The 20405-nt window shown below is 40.3% G+C and overlaps 1 protein-coding gene across 2 annotated transcripts in view; it reads left to right on the top strand.

The window, feature by feature from the left end:
* Nucleotides 1–14752, top strand: part of A2ML1 (alpha-2-macroglobulin like 1) — a 45831-nt gene extending 31079 nt beyond the window's left edge. Inside the window, exons 30-36 of one of the 2 annotated variants that reach the window (XM_014793987.2) lie at nt 6193–6408; nt 6580–6707; nt 6845–6935; nt 7281–7349; nt 13235–13337; nt 13774–13815; nt 14324–14752. In XM_014793987.2, the coding sequence (XP_014649473.2) occupies nt 6193–6408; nt 6580–6707; nt 6845–6935; nt 7281–7349; nt 13235–13337; nt 13774–13814 (648 nt within the window). In that variant the 3' untranslated portion in view covers nt 13815; nt 14324–14752. Of the gene's footprint in view, nt 1–6192; nt 6409–6579; nt 6708–6844; nt 6936–7280; nt 7350–13234; nt 13338–13773; nt 13816–14318 lie in introns of both variants that reach the window. The other variant, XM_014793986.2, reaches the window with a different exon arrangement.
* Nucleotides 14753–20405: the final 5653 nt, after the last annotated feature.

Here is a 20405-nt window from a genome sequence, read left to right as displayed (position 1 = left end):
AGGTTCATATTATGAAGGGCCTTGCATATCAGACTCAAGTTTTTGACTAATTCTGAGGAGCTATTAATTTTTTTTAACTTTGTTTCAGAAAGATTAATCTGTCACGTGGTGTATGGGGTGATTCAGAGGAGGGAGACACTGGATTTGAAGAGATCAGACTATTTCATTTGTCTAGGTTAGGAGTAATGAGAAATTGAATTAGTGGGGTGGCAGGAGGGAAAAAAAGGGGTAGAATTGTATGATAAATTCAAATAATATCATAAAAATTATCCTAGATGATCACAAAGAGAGGAGTCATTAATTAATTTGTTCTGCAAATACTATTAAATACCTACCATGTCCAAGTCACTGAGGATACAGAAGTAAACAAACATATTTCTTGTCTTCATAGAGATTATATTCTGACTTGTTGAAATTAGGGTCAGTTTCACTGGGGATGTAACACATAAATTAGACCTGGAAGAGTGAACAGATTTTTTGTTGTTATATACAAATATATATCTCAACTGAGTGGTTGATTCAAAATAGTTAAGTGGATCCAACCTGACCTTTCAATAGCTGGTCAACGTAAATAATCAATGCCATCTACCTAATAGTCCTTCCGTGAAAATTAGTTATGATCTTAGTGGTGATAATATGGTGAAATGACCTTACGGTCATATCCCTCTACATAAGAGTAAAGTAGACAATAACAATTTTTTTTCTTTTTTTTTTCTCTTTTTATTGTGAAATTTTTGTTGTACATTATTGTTTATCAGTCACCATGTAAGTGTATCCCTCCACCCCTTGTGCCCACCCCCCAACCCCCTAGCCCCTGGTAACCACCAAACAGTTCTATCTGTCCGTGTGTTGGTTTATCTTCCACATATGAGTGAAATCATGTATTGTTTGTCTTTCTCTTTCTGGCTTATTTCACTTAACATAATACCCTCCAGGTCCATCCGTGTTGTTGCAAATGGGACGATTTTGTCTTTTTTTTTATGGCTGAGTAGTATTCCATGGTATATATATACCACACCTTCTTTATCCAGTCAGTCGAGGGACACTTGGGTTGCTTTCATGTCTTGGCTATAGTGAATAATGCTGTGATGAACATAGGGGTGCATAAGCCTCTTTGGATTGTGGATTTCAGGTTCATTGGGTAGATACCCAGTAGTGGGATAGCTGGATCATAAGGTATTTCTATTTTTAATTTTTTGAGGAATCTCCACACTGTTTTCCATAGAGGCTGTACCAGTTTGCATCCCCACTAGCAGTGGATTAGGGTTCCCATTTCTCCACAGCCTCTCCAGCATTTGTTGGTTTTTGTCTTGGTGATTATAGCCATTCTAATGGGTGTAAGATGATATCTTAGTGTGGTTTTGATTTGCATTTCCCTGATGATTAGTGATGTTGAGCATCTTTTCATGTGCCTATTGGCCATCTGTATATCTTCTTTGGAGAAATGTCTGTTCATTGCCTCTGCCCATTTTTTGACTGGTTTGTTTGTTTTTTTGTTATTCAGTTCTGTGAGTTCTTTATATATTATGGAGGTTAATCCCTTGTCAGATATATGGTTTGCAAATATTTTTTCCCAGCTGCTGGGTTCCCTATTCATTTTGATCCTGGTTTCACTTGCCTTATAGAAGCTCTTTAATCTGATGAAGTCCCATTTGTTTATTTTTTCTTTTGTTTCCCTTGTCTGAGTAGACATGGAATTCAAAAAGATCCCTTTATGGCTGATGACGTGTAGTGTACTACCTATATTTTCCTCCAGGAGTTTTATAGTTTCAGGTCTCACCTTCAGGTCTTTGATCCATTTTGAGTTAATTTTTGTGTATGGTGAAAGAAGATGGTCTACTTTCATTCTTTTGCAAGTGGCTGTCCAGTTTTCCCAGCACCATTTATTGAAGAGAATTTCCTTTCTCCACTGTATGTCCTTAGCTCCTTTGTCAAAGATTAGCTGCCCATAGATATGAGGTTTTATTTCTGGACTTTCAATTCTGTTCCATTGATCTGCGTGTCTGTTTTTGTACCGGTACCATGCTGTTTTACTTACTATCGCTTTGTAGTATGTTTTGAAGTCAGGGATTGTGATGCCTCCAGCCTTGTTCTTCTTTTTCAGGATTTCTTTAGCTATACAAGGTCTTTTGTTGCCCCATATGAATGCTAGTATTCTTTGTTCTATTTCTGTGACGAATGTCCTTGGGATTCTGATTGGGATTGCACTGAATCTGTAGATTGCTTTAGGTAGTATGGACATTTTATTTTATTTTATTTTATTTATTTATTTTTTTAAACTTATTTTTCCCCCCAAATCCCCAGTAGATAGTTGCATGTCATAGCTGCACATCCTTCTAGTTGCTGCATGTGGGACTCGGCCTCAGCATGGCCGGAGAAGCGGTGTGTTGGTGCGCCCCCGGGATCTGAACCCAGGCCGCCAGCAGCCCAGCAGCGGAGCGCACGCACTTAACCACTAAGCCACAGGGCCGGCCCTGGACATTTTAACAATGTTTATTCTTCCAATCCAAGTGCATGGAATCTTTTTCCATTTCTTTATGTCATCATTGATTTCACTCAGTAATGTCTTAGAGTTTTCATTGTATAGGTCTTTCACTTCCTTGGTTAAATTTACTCCTAGATATTTTATTCTTTTTGTTGCAATTGTAAATGGGATTGTCTTCTTGAGTTCTCTTTCTGTTAGTTTGTTGTTGGTGTATAGAAATGCAACTGATTTCTGTAAGTTGATTTTGTACCCTGCCATTTGGATGTAGTTGTTGATTATTTCTAATAGTTTTCCAATGGATTATTTAGGGTTTTCTATATATAAGATCATGTCATCTGCAAGCAGCAAGGGTTTCACTTATTCATTGCCTATTTGGATTCCTTTTTCTTGCCTAATTGCTCTGGCCAGAACCTCCAGTACTGTGTTGAATAAGAGTGGAGAGAGTGGGCATCCTTGTCTTGTCCCTGTTTTCAGATGGATGGCTTTCAGTTTTTCCCCATTGAGTATGATGTTGGCTGTGGGTTTGTCATATATGGCCTTTATTATGTTAAGGTACTTTCCTTCTATACCCATTTTGTTGAGAGTTTTTATCATAAATGGATGTTGGATCTTGTCAGAAGCCTTCTCTGCATCTATTGAGATGATCATATGGTTTTTATTCCTAGTTTTGTTAATGTGGTGTATCACATTGATTGATTTGCGGATGTTGAACCATCCCTGTGTCCCTGGTATAAATCCCACTTGATCATGGTGTGTGATCTTTTTAATGTATTGCTGTATTCGGTTTGCCAATATTTTGTTGAGGATTTTTGCATCTATGTTCATCAGGAATATTGGTCTGTAGTTTTCCTTCTTAGTATTGTCTTTGCCTGGCTTTGGTATCGGTGATGTTGGCCTCATAAAACGTGTTGGGAAGGCAGTGAGCCGCTCCTCCCCCTCCTCTGAGAGCCGCGTGGTCTCAGTCTCTGAGTCGCAGTCCTTGAGGAAGGAAAGGAGCTCCTCTTACCTCCTTCCACTTCCTCTGGGGATTCCAGCACCTCCATCCTCGGGTGTACGGCTGCCTGTGTGCCTCAGACGTCCCCTGTGTTGTGTGAATAGCTGTTGGAATATGAATGTCATTTTTGTTGTGTCTTAGAGGGGGAGAGTTCAATGGGGGAAGCTCACTCCGCCATGAGGCTGATGTCACTCTGACAATAATAATTTTTTTAATTGATGTCATAATAGTTTATAATATTGTGAGAGTCCAGTTGTACATTATTATTTGTCAGTCACCATATAAATGCACCCCTTCACCCCTTATGCCCACCCCCTATCTCCCTTCCCCCTGGTAACCACCAAACTGTGCTCTCTGTCCATGTGTTAGTTTATATTCCACATGTGAGAGAGGTCATACAGTGTTTGTCTTTCTCTGTCTGGCCTATTTCACTTAACATGATACCCTCCAGGTCCATCCATGTTGTTGCAAATAAGATGATTTTTGTCTTTTTTAATGGCTGAATAGTATTCCATTGTGTATATATACCATATCTTCTTTATCCAATCGTCTGTTGATGGACGCTTGGGTTGCTTCCATGTCTTGGCTATAGTGAATAATGCTGCAATGAACATAGGAGTGCATAAGCCTCTTTGGATTGTTTATTTCAAGTTCTTTGGATAAGTACCCAGAAGCAGGATAGCTGGATCACAAGGTATTTCTATTTTTAATTTTTTGAGGTATCTCCATACTGTTTTCCATAGAGGCTGCACCAGTTTGCGTTCCCACTAGCAGTGAATGAGGGTTCCCTTTTCTCCACATCCTCTCCAACATTTGTTATTTTTTGTCTTGGTGATTATAGCCATTCTCATGGGTGTAAGGTGATATCTTAGTGTAGTTTTGATTTGCATTTCCCTGATGATTAGTTATGTCGAACATCTTTTCATATGCCTAATGGCCATCTGTATATCTTCCTTGGAAAAATGTCTGTTCATACCCTCTGCCCATTTTTTGATTGGGTTATTTATTTTTTTGTTGTTCAGATGTGTGAGTTCTTGGTATATTATGGAGATTAACCCCTTGTTAGATATACGGTTTGCAAATATTTTCTCCCAGCTGCTGGGGACAATAATAATTTTTAAAAAGTGTTGTGTCCACTTCCCTAGTGTAGCTCCTAATGCCAAGAGAGCCAAAAGCCAGTGCTGTTGATCATTGGCTTCAAAATCCTCCAATACAGGTGTGAGTCAATCATATATGAACAGATTTTAATAGATGGAGTGTCTGGTAAAGATGTTAAGAGCACTGAGCTTGATGGGCCAGCCCCGTGGCTTAACGGTTAAGTGCGCGTGCTCCGCTGCTGGCGGCCCGGGTTCGGATCCCAGGTGCGTACCGACGCACCGCTTCTCCTGCCATGGTGAGGCCACATCCCACATACAGCAACTAGAAGGTTGTGCAGCTGTGACATACAACTATCTACTGGGGCTTTGGGGGAAAAAAAAAATAAATAAAATTATTAAAAAAAAAATGAGCACTGAGCTTGAATGTGGTAATCACTTAAATGGAATTTTTAAAAATTATATGGTACTATGCTTCCTTATTTCAGAGAAATTCTTTTCCTAAAGTCAGGAAAGACTTCTTTCTACTTGTTGAGCCCTAAATAATTGTAACTATAATTTTAGAAACAAGTGGATGAGATGTTTAGAACTCTCAGTGAGAGATGTATTTCAGAATTTTTTTCAATAAAATCCTTGGCTATTACAAGAAGTTACATGTCAGTCGCATTGGTTTTTCAGCTGATGATGAAGTCCTCTTCCTTGAATTGTTTCACATGTCCAAGCAATAAAGCCCTCCTTGACTCCAGTTCACAGAGGGTAGACAAAAAGTTGTTTGTAGATGGTTGAGCTGAACAGGTATGACTTGTTCACAGCTTCCCCAGGGTGGGTGACCTGTCTTCCTATTTTTATATGACAGTGTGATGTCTAAATATGACTCCTCTTTTTCATTTGGGATAGGAAGAAGTGGAGTTCCTTTATTCTGTAATAGATATTTCACAAAGTGATAAGCATGTAGAAATTCTCATAACACAGAGCGAGACATGACAATTTTACTGAACGCCTTATTCTTTTTTTCTTTCTCCTAGTCGTAATTTATATAAATAGTGTTTTCAAAAAGAAATGTTCAAACTACATGGTGCCATGTTCTCTTAGTGACAGTTTATCTGTCTTATTCCAGATGAAAAGATTGTTACATGGCATAATGGCTGAGAAGCCTTGGCCTGCAAGGAAGGATTTTCCAAGGATCTGCTGATACCCTCCCCAACTGTTCCATAGAAGATTATTAAACAGTTAACTTTGAAGAACATGCAATTTCTAGGGCTAACAAGTTACTGCTGTTTCCTCCTCAAATAAGGACACTGAAAAATTTGTGCTAAACAGTTATCCACTTGCTTCTAACAACAGCCCCTTCTGAAGCTAGGTTTGGTTGCTGCATATGAATATATGAGATTAACCTAGTTGGATGTTTGATAATAACTTGATGGTGATTTTCTATACAGGCAAGATATTATGATTTTTGTGTCAGCCTCCCCAGCATTGGTGAATGTGGTTCTTAGATACTTAGAAGAGATATCATCCAAGATAGCAAACAATAGCAAGATGTATAGGTTACAGGGTTGTTTGAGGTTAATTCCAACGGCTCACAAAATGGTAAGCATACACTTGATTGTTTTCCTCAGGATACTGTAGTCGCTCTCCAAGCTCTTGCCAAATATGCCAGTACTGTCTCTATATCATCTGGGAAAGTCAACCTGGCTGTAAAATCCACTGAGAATTTCCAGCGCACTTTCAATGTTCATGCTGCCAACCGGCTGGTATTACAGCAGGAGACTCTGCCCAATATCCCTGGAGTATACACATTGGAGGCCTCAGGCCAGGGCTGTGTCTACGTGCAGGTAAGCAGGGAGCCATGAGAACTAGTGTGCATTGGGAAGGAGGGTCTGAGGGCATCTTCGCCTCCGATAGAACCTTTTACCTATTATCTTATTTGTAAGGAAAGAGTTTGAACTGTACAATCTTTAAAGTTCTTCCCAACTCTGATTTGGTTATCTATTTCCTCCTACTAGATGGTGCTGAGATACAATATTCTCCCTCCTAAAAATGTGGAGACCTTTAATCTTAGTGTGGAAATGGGAAAAGCTAGATGTGAGCAATCTACTTCACCGCGATCCTTGACTCTCACTATTCACACAAGGTGAGGAAAGCTGAGGTGATGATGGGGGTACCTGGATCATAGAAGCTAGGTTGGGGTGTGTGTGTGTTTTGGGCATGCAGAGTGTGCTGAGAGGGAAAGTAATGGGCTCACACATGTCTGCTTCTTTCTGCCTTCAGTTATGTGGGGAGTCGCAGCTCTTCCAATATGGCCATTGTGGAAGTGAAGATGCTTTCCGGGTTCAGTCCTATGGAGGGCACCAATCAGTTAGTAAGTGGCTTTTGTTTTCATCATTTAACTAGCTCCAAGGAGACCTAACATTATCATTAACAAGCTGGTGAAATGGGCATCATGGTATATATATATACATATATATACTATATATATATGTATATATACACACACACACACACACACACACCTGATTGTGTTATCTAAATGCACAAAGGTGCCTCAGATATATGAAATGGAACCTGTAATAGTCTTGGTTCTCTTTTCTTAGCTTTTCCACAGTATATAGTGTTTCCTTGGTCATGACAGAGCTTTGGAAGATTACCGTAGGGGACAGGAAGGCTCTGGCTCTCAGTCTCCTTTTTCTTCCCCTTTCTTATTCAGATTCTCCAGCAACCCCTGGTGAAGAAGGTTGAATCTGGAACTGACACACTTAACATTTACTTGGAAGAGGTAGGTATTCAGGTACTGAACCACAGAGCTTGACTGCTTATGGATCTTTGCAGCTTCCCTTCTAATCGATAGGTACTAGTGTCACAAATACAGGGACTAGGGACCTGAGAGAATGAGTCCACAACCACACAGTGACTTATGCCTCCGTGCTGGTACACCAAAAACCACCCTTGTGCACCTCCAGGACAGCACTGTCTAACAGATACAAAATGTGAGCCATCTATGTCACTTAAAATTTTCTAGTAGCCACATTTTAAAACATAAAGAGAAACAGATGAAATTAATTATTATTATTATTATGTTTTTTGGTGAGGAAGATTGGCCCTGAGCTAACATCTGATGCCAATTTGCCTCTTTTTGCTTGAGGAAGATTGTCACTGAGCTAACATCTGTGCCAATCTTTCTCTATTTTGTATGTGAGATGCTGCCACAGCAGGGCTTGATGAGCAGTGTGTAGGTCCGCGCCCAGGATCCAAACTTGCGAACCCTGGGCTGCTGAAGCAGAGCGCATGAACTTAACCACTATGCCACTGGGCCAGCCCCTGAAATTAATTTTAATAATATATCTTATTCAACCTTATGTACCCTAGATATTCTCATTTCACCATGTAATTAATATACAAAAGTGTTAATGAGATATCTACATTCATTTTTTTTTCTTACTACGTTTGAACTCTAGTATGTATTTATTTCACGCTTACAGCACATATCAATTCTGACTGGTCACATTTGAAGTGCTCAGTAGCCACATGCAACATGATTGCTCTAGAGTATAGCATGGTGGTTAATAGCAGAGGCTTTGATGCCAACTGCCTGGGCTAAAATCCTGGTCCTGGCATCGGCTGCATAACTTTGGGCGAGCTGTCAAATGTCTGTTTCCTCAGCTGTAAAATGAGGGTGGGGACTGGTGAAAAGAGTCATCTATCTCACAGAGCTTTTGAAAGAATTAAATGATTTAAGACATGAAAATATTAGAACTCTCCTTGGCATTGAGTAAGCCCTCCATAAACATTAGCTATTGCTATTATTTTAATTTAATATTAATATTAATTAGACTAATTGTATGTAACCTTTCATTTCAACAAAACAAGAAATTCTCAAGGACTAGTAATGTTCTACAAATTGTTACTATGCCTACTTCATCACATTCTATTCAACACAAGGAACAAAGGTAACCTTGTTATATAACTGACAGACAAGAGTGTCCCAAATTAAAATTTGCTGTTGTTAGTAACATCCATTTCCAGCCCCCTGCCCCACACTGACTCATTCGTCTAACTATGGTTTTCTTATCTTCAGGGAGCCAGGGGTTTGTGATTGTGAGTGAGTCCTGGATAGTTTCTTTTGAGACAACTCTTGTTAGTCTGTCAGGAACAACCCTCATGATGTTGTAGTTGTTTAAAATTTTTGCAAAGTTTGTGATGTTTTCATATGCACCTTCTTTGAGTATCACAAAGCAACCCTCCTTTTTTTTTCTTTCTGAGGGAGATTTTCCCTGAGCTAACATCTGTTGCCAATCTTCCTCTATTTTGTTTATTGGCCGCCACCACAGAATGGCCACTGACAAGTGGTGTAAGTCTGCACCTGGGAACCGAACCCAGGCTGCCAAACTGGAGCGCGCTGAATTTAACCTTTTGGCCACAGGGGCCGGCCCAACGCTCCTTATATGTTAGGAGTCTGAGGCCTGGAGTGATAGAGTAAGAAAGAATGGCTCATCCGAGTCAATGCTGTTTGTGAGTGGCCAAGTTGGGAGCAGAACTTTGGAAGTTTAGTTTCCACAACACCGTTCCTGAGACTGGAACGACCTGCTCATCAGCGTATCCAGCCGGATTCATCAGTCAGCTTCTAACTTGACATATCAAGTCTAATGGTCTAAAATCCAATGTTCAGGGGCTGGCCCCATGGCTTAGCGGTTAAGTGCACATGCTCCACTACTGGCGGCCCGGGTTCGGATCCCGGGCGCACACCGATGCACCGCTTGTCCGGCCATGCTGAGGCCGCGTCCCACATATAGTAACTAGAAGGATGTGCAACTATGACATACAACTATCTACTGGGGCTTTGGGGGGGAAATAAAAAGGAGGAGGATTGGCAATAGATGTAAGCTCAGAGCCGGTCTTCCTCAGCAAAGAGAGGAGGATTGGCATGGATGTTAGCTCAGGGCTGATCTTCCTAACAAAGAAAATAAATAAATAAAATCCAATGTTCATAATTATATCTGTGATTATTTCCCCTTTCTGTGTATCTTCTCCCCTTTTCTCTTGGTCAGTTTCACCAAAGAACAATCTTATTCACATTTAACAAAAATAGCTTTTGGTTTCATTCATCTTCTCTGCTGTTTTTTGTTATTTGTTTGGTTGATTTTGGTGCTGTATTTTATTAATTTCTTCCTTATCTTTAATATTTCTTTTCTTCTTCTTTATTTTGGACTGGAGGAAGGGGGAAAGAGATATTTTGTTACTCTTTTTCTGATTTCTTAACTTGAATCTGAATTTTGTTATTTTTAGTCTTTCTTATTTTCTAATGAATTTATAAATTTGCCTCTAAGTACATTCTATCTCTGTCTCACAATTTTTGACAAGAATTGTTTTCATTACCATTTAGTTCTATATCCTAATGATTTTAGAAATATGTGTTATTTCCAAAGCCATCTTTTTGTTATTAATTTCTAATTTTATTGCATTATAGTCTTTGTGACAGTGATACTCTGGAACATATTGTAGGTTTTTTTTGTTTTTATTTTTTATTTTTTTTGCTGAGGAAGATTTGCCCTGAATTAACCTCTGTGCCAATCTTCCTCTATTTTGTATGTGGGTTGCCGCCACACACAGCATGGCCGCTGATGAGTAGTATATGTCCACACCTGGGAACCGAACCCAGGCTGCTGAAGCGGGGCATGCCAAACTTAACCACTAGGCCATGGGGCCAGCCCCTTGAAGTTTCTTTTGTGACCTAATACAAGGTCGTTTTTTTTAGAAACGTTCAGTGTGTGCTCCAAAACAATGTCTATTTCTTTTCTCTTGGGTATAAATTTGATCTAGATCTAAAAGTCCAAGATCACTATTTCTATTGTTCATGTCTTTGATATCTCTGCCTGTTTTTCTGCTTGCTCTAACAGTTTCTGAAAAGGATATGTTAAAATTTCTAATTACAATTGTTGATTTATCAATTTATCTATCCATTTCTGTCAGTTGTTTCTTAACATTTTGCAACGACATAATTGATTATATGTATTTTTATGAACATATCTTCTTATTCAATTTACCTTTCATTAGTATACACTGTCCTTTTTTTTTTTTTTTTGTGAAGAAGATCAGCCCTGAGCTAACAGCCAATGCCAATCCTCCCCTTTTTTTGCTGAGGAAGATTGGCCCTGGGCTAACATCCGTGCCCATCTTCCTCTACTTTATATGGGACACTGCTACAGCATGGCTTGACAAGCGGTGTGTCGGTGCACGCTGGGGATCGGAACCTGCGAACCCCCGGGCCACCGAAGCGCAGCGTGCACTCAACTGCTGCACCACCAGGCGGGCCCCTGTGCTGTCCTTCTTTTACCCTTATTATACATGTGTGTATATATCTTAGATTCCTACAGACATACACAATTTTTTTGCCTTAGATTCCAAGGGTACAGATATTAAGACCTATCCCAGCTTGCTTCTGGTTTATATTAGTTATTTACCTTAAATCTTTATGGTAACTAAATGATAGACAAGAACAGTTGTTCTAAAAATATTTGGTTTCAGGAGCCCTTTATACTCTTAAATTACTGCGGACTCAAATTGCTTATGGTGATGTGGGTTACATCTATTGACATTAATCATATTAGAAACTAAAACTGAGAAAATCTTTAAGTATTTATTAATTCGTTTAAAACAACAATAATAGGGGCCAGCCCCGTGGTGTAGCGGTTAAGTGCGTGCACTCCACTACTGGCAGCCCGGGTTCGGATCCTGGGTGCACACCGACGCACCGCTTGTCTGGCCACGCTGTGGTGGCATCCCACGTATAGCAACTAGAAGGATGTGCAACTATGACATACAACTATCTACTGGGGTTTTGGGCAGAAAAAGGGGAAAAAAAATGGAGGAGGATTGGCAGTAGATGTTACCTCAGGGCCGGTCTTCCTCAGCAAAAAGAGGAGGATTAGCATGGATGTTAGCTCAGGGCTGATCTTCCTCACAAAATAAATAAATAAATAAATAAATAAATAAATAAATAAATAAACTAATAATAATAAACTAACGACATTTTAATATAAATAACATTTTTATGAAAAATACCTGTATTTTCCAAAATTTAAAAAATGAGAATAGCAGATTGTTTTATATTTTTGCTTTACTATCTGACTTAGTTGAAGAGAGTAAAATTCTCTTATCTGCTTCTGCATTCGATCTGTTGCTGTACCACACATTGGGTAGCCCCTGTACACTTATAAGAGGATGAAAGTGAAAAAGGAAAATAATGGTTTAGTATTTTTTTGTGTGTGTGAGGAAGATCAGCCCTGAGCTAACATCTGATGCCAATCCTCCTCTTTTTTCTTTTGCTGAGGAAGACCGGCCCTGAGCTACTATTCGTGCCCATCTTCCTCTACTTTATATGGGATGCCACCACAGCATGGCCTGACAAGCAGCACGTTGGTGTGTGCCCGGGATCCGAACCTGCGCGAACCCTGGGCCGCCGAAGCGGAGCATGCGCACTTAACCGCTGTGCCACCGGGCTGGCCCCAATATCTTAGTATTATTCCAAAAATAATTCTGATCTTACAGACCCCCCAGATACAGTCTTGGGGATCCCTGAGAGTTCCTGGACCACATTTTGAGAAGCACTGTACCACAAGAACCTTATAAATCCCTTCCAATTAGGTGTTTACAATTCCATATCTAAATTTATAACTTGAAACTTCTTTTCTTGTTATATTAGATTAATTTATGCAATTGTCTTAAATTCTCCACTCACTTATTCAACAAATATTTCTTGAGCAACCAATATATACCAGACACTCTTCTAAGTGATGGAGATGTAGCAGTGAAAACAATAGACATGATCCCTGCCTTCGTGGAATTGATATTTTACTGGAGAGACGAACAATATGCAAGTTTTTAAAAATTACATATGTCGGGGCCAGCCTGGTAGTGCAGCGGTTGAGTTCATGTGCTCTGCTTGGGCGGCCAGGGTTGGCCAGTTCGGATCCTGGGCGTGGACCTGCTCACTGCTCATCAAGCCATGCTGAGGCACGTCCCACATAGAAGAGCTCCAACTCTACAACTATGATGTACAACTACGTACTGAGGCCTTGGGGAGAAAAAAAAAAGAAAAAAAAGAGGAAGAATGGCAACAGATGTTAGCTCAGGGCCAATCTTCCTCAAAAAAAAAATTACATATATATGTGTACGCACACACACATACATTACTACTCAGTAGTAATAAATGCTCCACAGGATAAGGGAATAAAGAGTTATGGTGGGGTTAGCCCAGGATGTGACTATTTTAAAATAAATTTGTCAGGAAAGGCCTCTCTAAGAGATGTAATCTGATCAGAGACCTATATGAAGAGAGAAGACCAGTACGGAACATGGAGCTGTTGGAGTAAAATGGAAGTCTCTTTGGCCACGTTGATTAATTTAGTGGAGGAGCCATGGGTTAGAGTAGACCAAGAATGGAAGGGACTGTTTTACAGAAGGGCCAGGAAGCTGTAAGATCCTAAGAAGAAAGAGCCAGGAAGTCAGCAGGAGGCAATATCTTTAAGACTGGCATAGGGCAGAAGGGACAGGTAGAAGAGTTTCAGAAAATCTGTGTGAAGACAAGAGTCTTGACCTCCGTATTACATAGAATGTTATTTTCACTTTAGTTGTAATGTGATATTTTGTCTATCTTCCCCACAGCTCAGTAAGAAGACTCAGACCTATACCTTCACCATCAGCCAAAGTGTATTGGTCACCAACCTGAAACCAGCAACCATCAAAGTCTATGACTACTACCTACCAGGTGAGGGCTGAGATTTACCTGCATCTCCCAACACATTTCTGCCTCATTCTTCATGATCTCTCTTAATCTTACAAATACGCCTTCCCAAGCCAAGGAGGACATAATTTTATTATCTAATCTAAAACATTTTAGTTCAATTATATGCCATTTTAAAATGTCTTCTGCCCTAGAGATATATTTTATATGATCTGGTCCATAGACTAAAAGAACAATATGGACCATTGTTCTCTAAGAGCTAACTATTCTCAATATTTTTGATATGATTAATAATTTACCACAAGCAAATTAGTGCAAATATTAGTGATTGGAGCCTTCCTATAATTCTGAATATGCTCATAACCTCTGGAAAGGGCTAAAGCAGTAGCTTTTATGAAATATTTTCTCTCTGAATGTATGAGGCCTGCAATGTGATAATATATGCCATTTCATTTTACAGATGAACAGGCAACAATTCAGTATTCTGATCCCTGTGAATGAGGTAAGCCCAGGGGAAGAAGGGTGGGCATTTGGGGTAGGGTGTAGTATTCAGAAGTTAAGAGGACCTCCTTCTGAGTTACTGTTATTGTCTTTTGGAAGCTTATTTCTGATAGAACATGGGCTTTCCTTTTTTGTCCTACACGCTTGAAGAAAGTAATAATCTCCACAGTTCACATCAGAAGAAGCTAGTAGTGGCATTTGTATGAGGGGTTTTATGTGATTTTTAAAAACAATATTTTTCCTATCAGATTGAAAATTGATTAATTTTTCCTAATTATTTTTACATTGTTCATCTTTGTTATATAAAAATACTAAGACAGATTACCTGATTCTTCTCACCTGAGATAACACTCTTAATAATCTCATCATGCATTTGTGAGATTTTTTTCTTGATAGAGATATCAGGATGCCTGACATCTCTTGTAGGAAAAAGCTCTTCTATAATTATGAAGACCTGAACATCATGATGTTTTCTTCTGTTTTTGTGTTTGTTTTTCTCCCCAGGATAGAAGTTGGAAAGAGACTAAATTAATCCTCTATGACATTACTGGACAGCATTCTTCTGCCTCTTAAAGCAGAACTCATTCAATTAAATAATTTTATTTCTTGAATTGACTAAAAAGTAGATGAAGATGAACATGCCTGAACCTCGGCTTCATAGCTTCATAGATACATCGGTGCCAGAATAAAGGGCTGGGGGAGATGGGGTAGGAATAATACCAAAGGAGGAATTACACGAGAAGGACCATTGGGGAGGATAGGAGGTTTAGCCATTCTGTTTAGCCGTTTAAGGGACTCTGCAGAGAGGAGGTGGTGGTAGAGAGTGATCCAGGGAAGATAAGAATGTCTTCCTGGAGAGTAAATTTAACGGAAAATGTAAATTAGGGCTTTGGGTATAGACTAAAAAAAATAAATTTTCTTTTCTTTGAAAAAATCTGTGCACTTGGCTCTGTGCATCTTGCTGTGGATGTCAAAGGTTCTGTTTAAAGATGATAGTCATCCTTTAACAAAAACTCACAATTTGGCTTGTTCCTTAAACTTTTTGACCCAGACTTCTCAAAGAATCATGTTAAAATACAGGAAGGGATCAGAGAAGAGAATCCTAATTAACTGGATTGTGTGCAGCCAGCCCGTCACTGCAGGGCAAGCAGTGATTGATAACAAGAAGAGTGGCTGACCAGGACACCCTCTCCACCTCTGCTTTTCTCCTGCGTGATCTTCCCAGCCTTCTCCCACACAGGATACCTATCGTTGTGTAAGCTCTTCCTTGGAGCAATATTTTTGTTTTGGAAACAGAGGTTTGGAGGCAAAGGGATGGGGGGAAATATGAGTAATATTTAAACAGAGAAGATTCTCTAGGTAGTTACACCCTAGGAAATTGCACTCTAGGTAATTACACCGTTTTACCCTGAATGTCCACACTCAGATCTTGCTCCTTTAGATCATAAACTCTAACAGAAAGGATCAGGGGAAAGTAAGTCCATGACGTAGAGAGGGTTAAGAGATTTGGGAGAGAGATATATTTCCCTAAGCCCAGGGCCACACTTGGATAAACTGTTCATCTCCTGTCTCCTCCACCCTAGACTCTGCCCTGGTCCTCCTAGGAGTTCCCAAAGTGAGAGAAGGTGGGGAACATACCCAGAGGAGGTCATCTCCAAGTCTGCCTTACCCTTCAGAATCAAGCAAAGAGGACAGGGAGAACTCTATAGAAAAGAGGGCAGTCGTGAAAGCTCCTCCTCTCACTGAAAGCTCCACCTCTGCATTTTGGGTCCGGAGCTCCTACCAGAACTTTCCTTTTTTTGCAATGGAAGGAGGTAGTGATCCTCAAGACTTAAGAAGTTATATCTGGGCAGAATACATTTTAAATGTTTACAAAAACTCTTTCTTCTCGTATCTTTTGGGTTTCAGAGAGGAGAAAAAGAATATTCTTATGACTTAAAAGATCAACGATACTGTATAGAAGTATGCTTATGAAAAAATTTACATTGTTCAACTTACTGAAATGTAAACATTTGTGCATATTTGAGAAGCAAGGTGATTGTAAAGATTAAAGTGATATTGGTGTTATAGTACTTATGGTAAATACTCAACACATACATTTGTTATATGTCAGGTACTTTACAGGGCTGGGAATGCAAAAATAAATAAAATGGGGTTTCTGTCATTAAGGAGCTCACAGACTAGTGCAGAGAGAAAACAAACAAATTAACAGTTACAATATGGTGAGACAAAAAATGATAGAAGAAAGTACAAAATGCTGTGGGGATACGTAGGAGAGGCGCCTTCCGGGACTGAGGTGTAGAGGGTGGTCAGGAAAAGCTTCTCCGGGCAATGCCTGGGCTGGGTGAGCAGCAACCGGAAAAGGAGAGAGGAAGCAGGTTTGGGCAAGGTGGGCCACGTGGGAAAGGAAAGAGGTGGAAGAAAGCATGGTATTTTGCCCAAGTAGTTCAGTGTACTCGTGGATAGCGTGTGTGCGCGTGTGTGTGAGTGCGCGCGTGTGTGTCCTGGGGAAGTAGAGGTTAGATCAAGAGTTGCTTCTCAGAAAGATCATTCTAGCAACAGAGTGAAGAATGGCGTAGAGAAGGGTAAAGCTGAAGTCCTCAAAACTATTTAGGAGATGGCTGCGCTAGTCCAGGAGAAAGCTGGTGCACCAGCAGTGGGGATGAAGGAGGGGGACATCTCTAAGAGTTACTCAGCTGCGGGGCCGGCCCAGTGGTGTAGCGGTTAAGTTCTCGCTCTCCACTTAGGTGGCCTGGGGTTCGTGGGTTTGGATCCCGGGTGCAGATCTACTCACCGCTCATCAAGCCATGCTGTGGTGGCATCCTATATACAAAGTAGAGGGAGATGGGCACAGATGTTACTCAGGCACCATCGTCCTCGCCAAAAAGAGGAAGGTTGGCAAAGGATGTTAGCTCAGGGCTAATCTTCCTCACACACACACAAAAAGTTACTCAACTCAGGAGCTAGCATCAGGAAGACTTCATGATGTCAAAGACAAAATGCACCAGATGATTAAGGAGGTGGTTTTATTCAGGCTATTGCAATAGAGAACATGTTCATTAATGAGGTACGTCTCACAGAAAAAGAAGGGGACCTGAGGTTTTGTAGAGGTAGAAGAACAAGGGAGTCATGCGTGAATCCTATTGGAATCATGAGGAAGGGTGGAGATGGGTCTTTTCATGGAATATACGAGAGCACGTTAGCTATTTCTCTGGAACACAAAAGGTAGGCGGTGCTTGGAAAACAAAAGGATAGGAGAATTTCTTAACTGGCGCATTTTCCAGAAGCACAGGGCTCAGGTAAAGCTCACCACTGTCAATGACTACTTGGATGTAAGACAGGAGAGTCCAGGAGAAGTCTAGGAAAACTGCCAGGATTCTAGACTGTAGACTATGTAGGAGAGGAAAACATTTCCTCTACCCTCTTACATTCAGTGGCAGGGGCCTGTGAATTAAACTGGCAAAAGATAGAGTAACAGGAGAAACTGTTTATTTCACATGCACATGGTCGCTTCGCAGGAAAAAAGTGAAAAACCCAAGAATTGCTTAGGCACAGCGTCTTATATTACCATTTTAACAAAGAGTGATAAATTGTGGAGAAGCGACAAGACAATGGAAAAGAGGTTTGGGCTTCTAGGGGTGGCAAATTGTGGGAATGTAAATATATGGGGGAAAGGAATAGAAGATAGAGGTTATTTTAGTAGTGTTTGTGCAGATACAAGTCAGTGCCAACTTCCCTCTCCTGTGATAAGGGTTGCTGTCCTCCTGGTATGGTAGACAGGAGAGGAGACACCTTCACAGAGGGAAATTTATGCCCTGCTTTCAGGCAGAAAGGGGAAGGGCAGAGAGTTCCTTCTGTGTCTGCCCCTGTAGCTCCATCTTTGGACTTCCAGCCTCACACTTACTTTTCCAGGAATCCCAAACTACATTTAGTTCCCAGTTTCTATTTTGCTCTCTGGTAATTTTGATATGTGCTTTTTATTATGCTGCTTGGAAAGCCTTTCCATCTCTCCTGCCTGGAAGACTTCCACTAGTCCCGTCAGGTGTAGTCTTCAAGATGTGTTTTCTATTCTAGTAAGTTCATTCCCCAAGAACTCCTCTCTGCTCCTATAGCACTTTGTGCTTCCCATGAGAACTTACAGCGTTCACATCTCCCCACCAGAATGTAAGATCCTTGAGTGTTTGTACCCTATAGTATACACATCTAATGCTTCCCCATTATTCATTCTCTTCTTCCACACTAACAAAAGCACAATTTTATTTGGAGCAGCGATGTGCCAGACTAAAATACTCACCTTCTCAGAATCGCTAGCAGTTAGGGGTGGCCATGTGGCAGAATTATAGCCAACAAAAAGTAACTGGAAGTCTCTGGAAATAAATCCCTTCTGAATAAAATGACAAAGCTTCACAAAGGGAAAGGTTTGTCTCTGCCATCTTCTTCCTGACTTGAACGAGGACAAGGTTCCCGGAGGAGGAGAAGCCATTTTGCAACCATGCGGATAAAAGCCCTCGACTGAAGGTGAGAAAGCAGAGAGAGAAAAGGATCCGGGGTGCTTGACGACATTGCTGATCCAGCCTGGACTGTGTGCTCTTGGACATTTTGGATAGACAAAGAGAAAAATAAATAGTTTACTTTTAATTTTTTTAACTTTTTATTGAACTATAATAAACATACAGAAAGTACACATTTCATAAATGTGTAGTTCAATGAATTTTCACCAGCTGAAAACATCCCTGTAACTAGCATCTAGAACATTACCAGCATCCTAAAGCCCACTCTCCAATTTTGGTCACCAATCTCCAAGAGTAACCACAACACTGACTTCTAAGGCATAGATTATATTTACCTATTCTCTTTGCCTATAAAAACAAGAATAAGTAAGAATATGGATGGTTGCTTCTGGCTTATTTTCCTCAACTGTATGTGTATGATATTCACTGATACTGTTGTGTGTAGTTATACATCATTCATTCTCATTGCTACATTGCATTCCATTGCATGCATATACCTCAATTTATTTGTCCATTCTACAATTGCTGGGAAGTTGGGTAGTTTCAGATTTTTCTTGCTATGAATATTCTAACACATATCTTTTTGAGAATATGTTGTACACATTTATATTGAGTGTATACCTAGGAGTATGTAGGATCATAGGGTATACATATGTTCCACTTTAATAGATACTACAAAACCATTTTCCAACTTACATTCTCAATAGCAATGTATGAGAATTCCTGTTATTTCACATTTTTGTCAACACTTTAGTATCTCCTGACTTGTTTATTTTAGCCATTAGGTAGGTGTACACTGGTATTGCATTAGTTTTTAATTTGTATTTTAATAGTAACTAATAAAGCTGAGCATTTTTTAAAGTTGATTGGCCATGTGGATATCCTTTTTTAAAAAAAAAACAGCTTTATTGGGCCAGCCCCATGGTGTAGCAGTTAAGTGCATGCACTCTGCTGCTGGTGGCTGGGTTCGGATCCTGGGTGTGCACCGATGCACCACTTGTCAGGCCATGCTGTGGCGGCATCCCATATAAAGTGGAGGAAGATGGGCATAGATGTTAGCCCAGGGCCAGTCTTCCTCAGCAAAAAGAGGAGGATTGGCATGGATGTTAGCTCAGGGCTGATCTTCCTCACATACACACACACACAAAACAGCTTTATTGAGATATAATTCACATACCATACAAGTCACACCTTTAAAGTGTACAATTCAATGGTTGTTAGTACATTCACAGATACGTGCAACCATCACCACAGTCAATTTTTTTGTGTGTGTGAGGAAGATCAGCCCTGAGCTAACATCCATGCTAATCTTCCTCTTTTTACTGAGGAAGACCAGCTCTGAGCTAACATCTATTGTCAATCCTCTTCCTTTTTTTTCCCCCAAAGCCCCAGTAGACAGTTGTATGTCATAGTTGCACATCATTCTAGCTGCTGTATGTGGGACGCGGCCTCAGCATGGCCGGAGAAGCGGTGCGTCGGTGCACGCCGGGGATCCGAACCCGGGCCGCCAGTAGCGGAGTGCACGCACTTAACTGCTAAGCCACGGGACCAGCCCACGACAGTCAATTTTAGAACATTTGATCATCTCAAAAAGAAACCCCATACCCTTTAGCTATCATCCTTTATTCCCCTCAACCCCCGTGCCCAGCCTTAAGCAACTACTAATCTACTTTCTGTCTCCACAGATTTTCTTATTCTGAACTTTCATGTGAATGTAATCATGTAATATGTAGACTTTTGTGACTGGCTTCTTTCACTTAGCATAATGTTTTCAAGGCTCATCCAAGTTGTGTCATCAGTAATTCATTCCTTTTTATGGCTGGATAATATGTTCATGGCCTGATAATATGGTAGGATACTACATATCTACTGTGTGGATATACCACATTTTGTTTATGCATTCCTCTGTTGACGGATATTTAGGTCATTTCCACCTTTGTACTATGATGAATAATGCTGCTATAAACATTCATGTAGAAGTTTTTGAGTGGATATATGTTTTAATTTCTCTTGGGGATTCGTGTGTCTTTAGGAGTGGAATTGCTGGGTCATATGGTAACTCTATGTTTAATCATTTGAG

This window comes from Ceratotherium simum, chromosome 17 (genome assembly GCF_057802395.1).
Source record: "Ceratotherium simum simum isolate JZ-2026a chromosome 17, ASM5780239v1, whole genome shotgun sequence".
Lineage (NCBI taxonomy): Eukaryota > Metazoa > Chordata > Mammalia > Perissodactyla > Rhinocerotidae > Ceratotherium > Ceratotherium simum.
The sequence above is the reverse complement of the archived record's forward strand: the minus strand, read 5'-3'. Positions and strand labels throughout refer to the sequence as shown.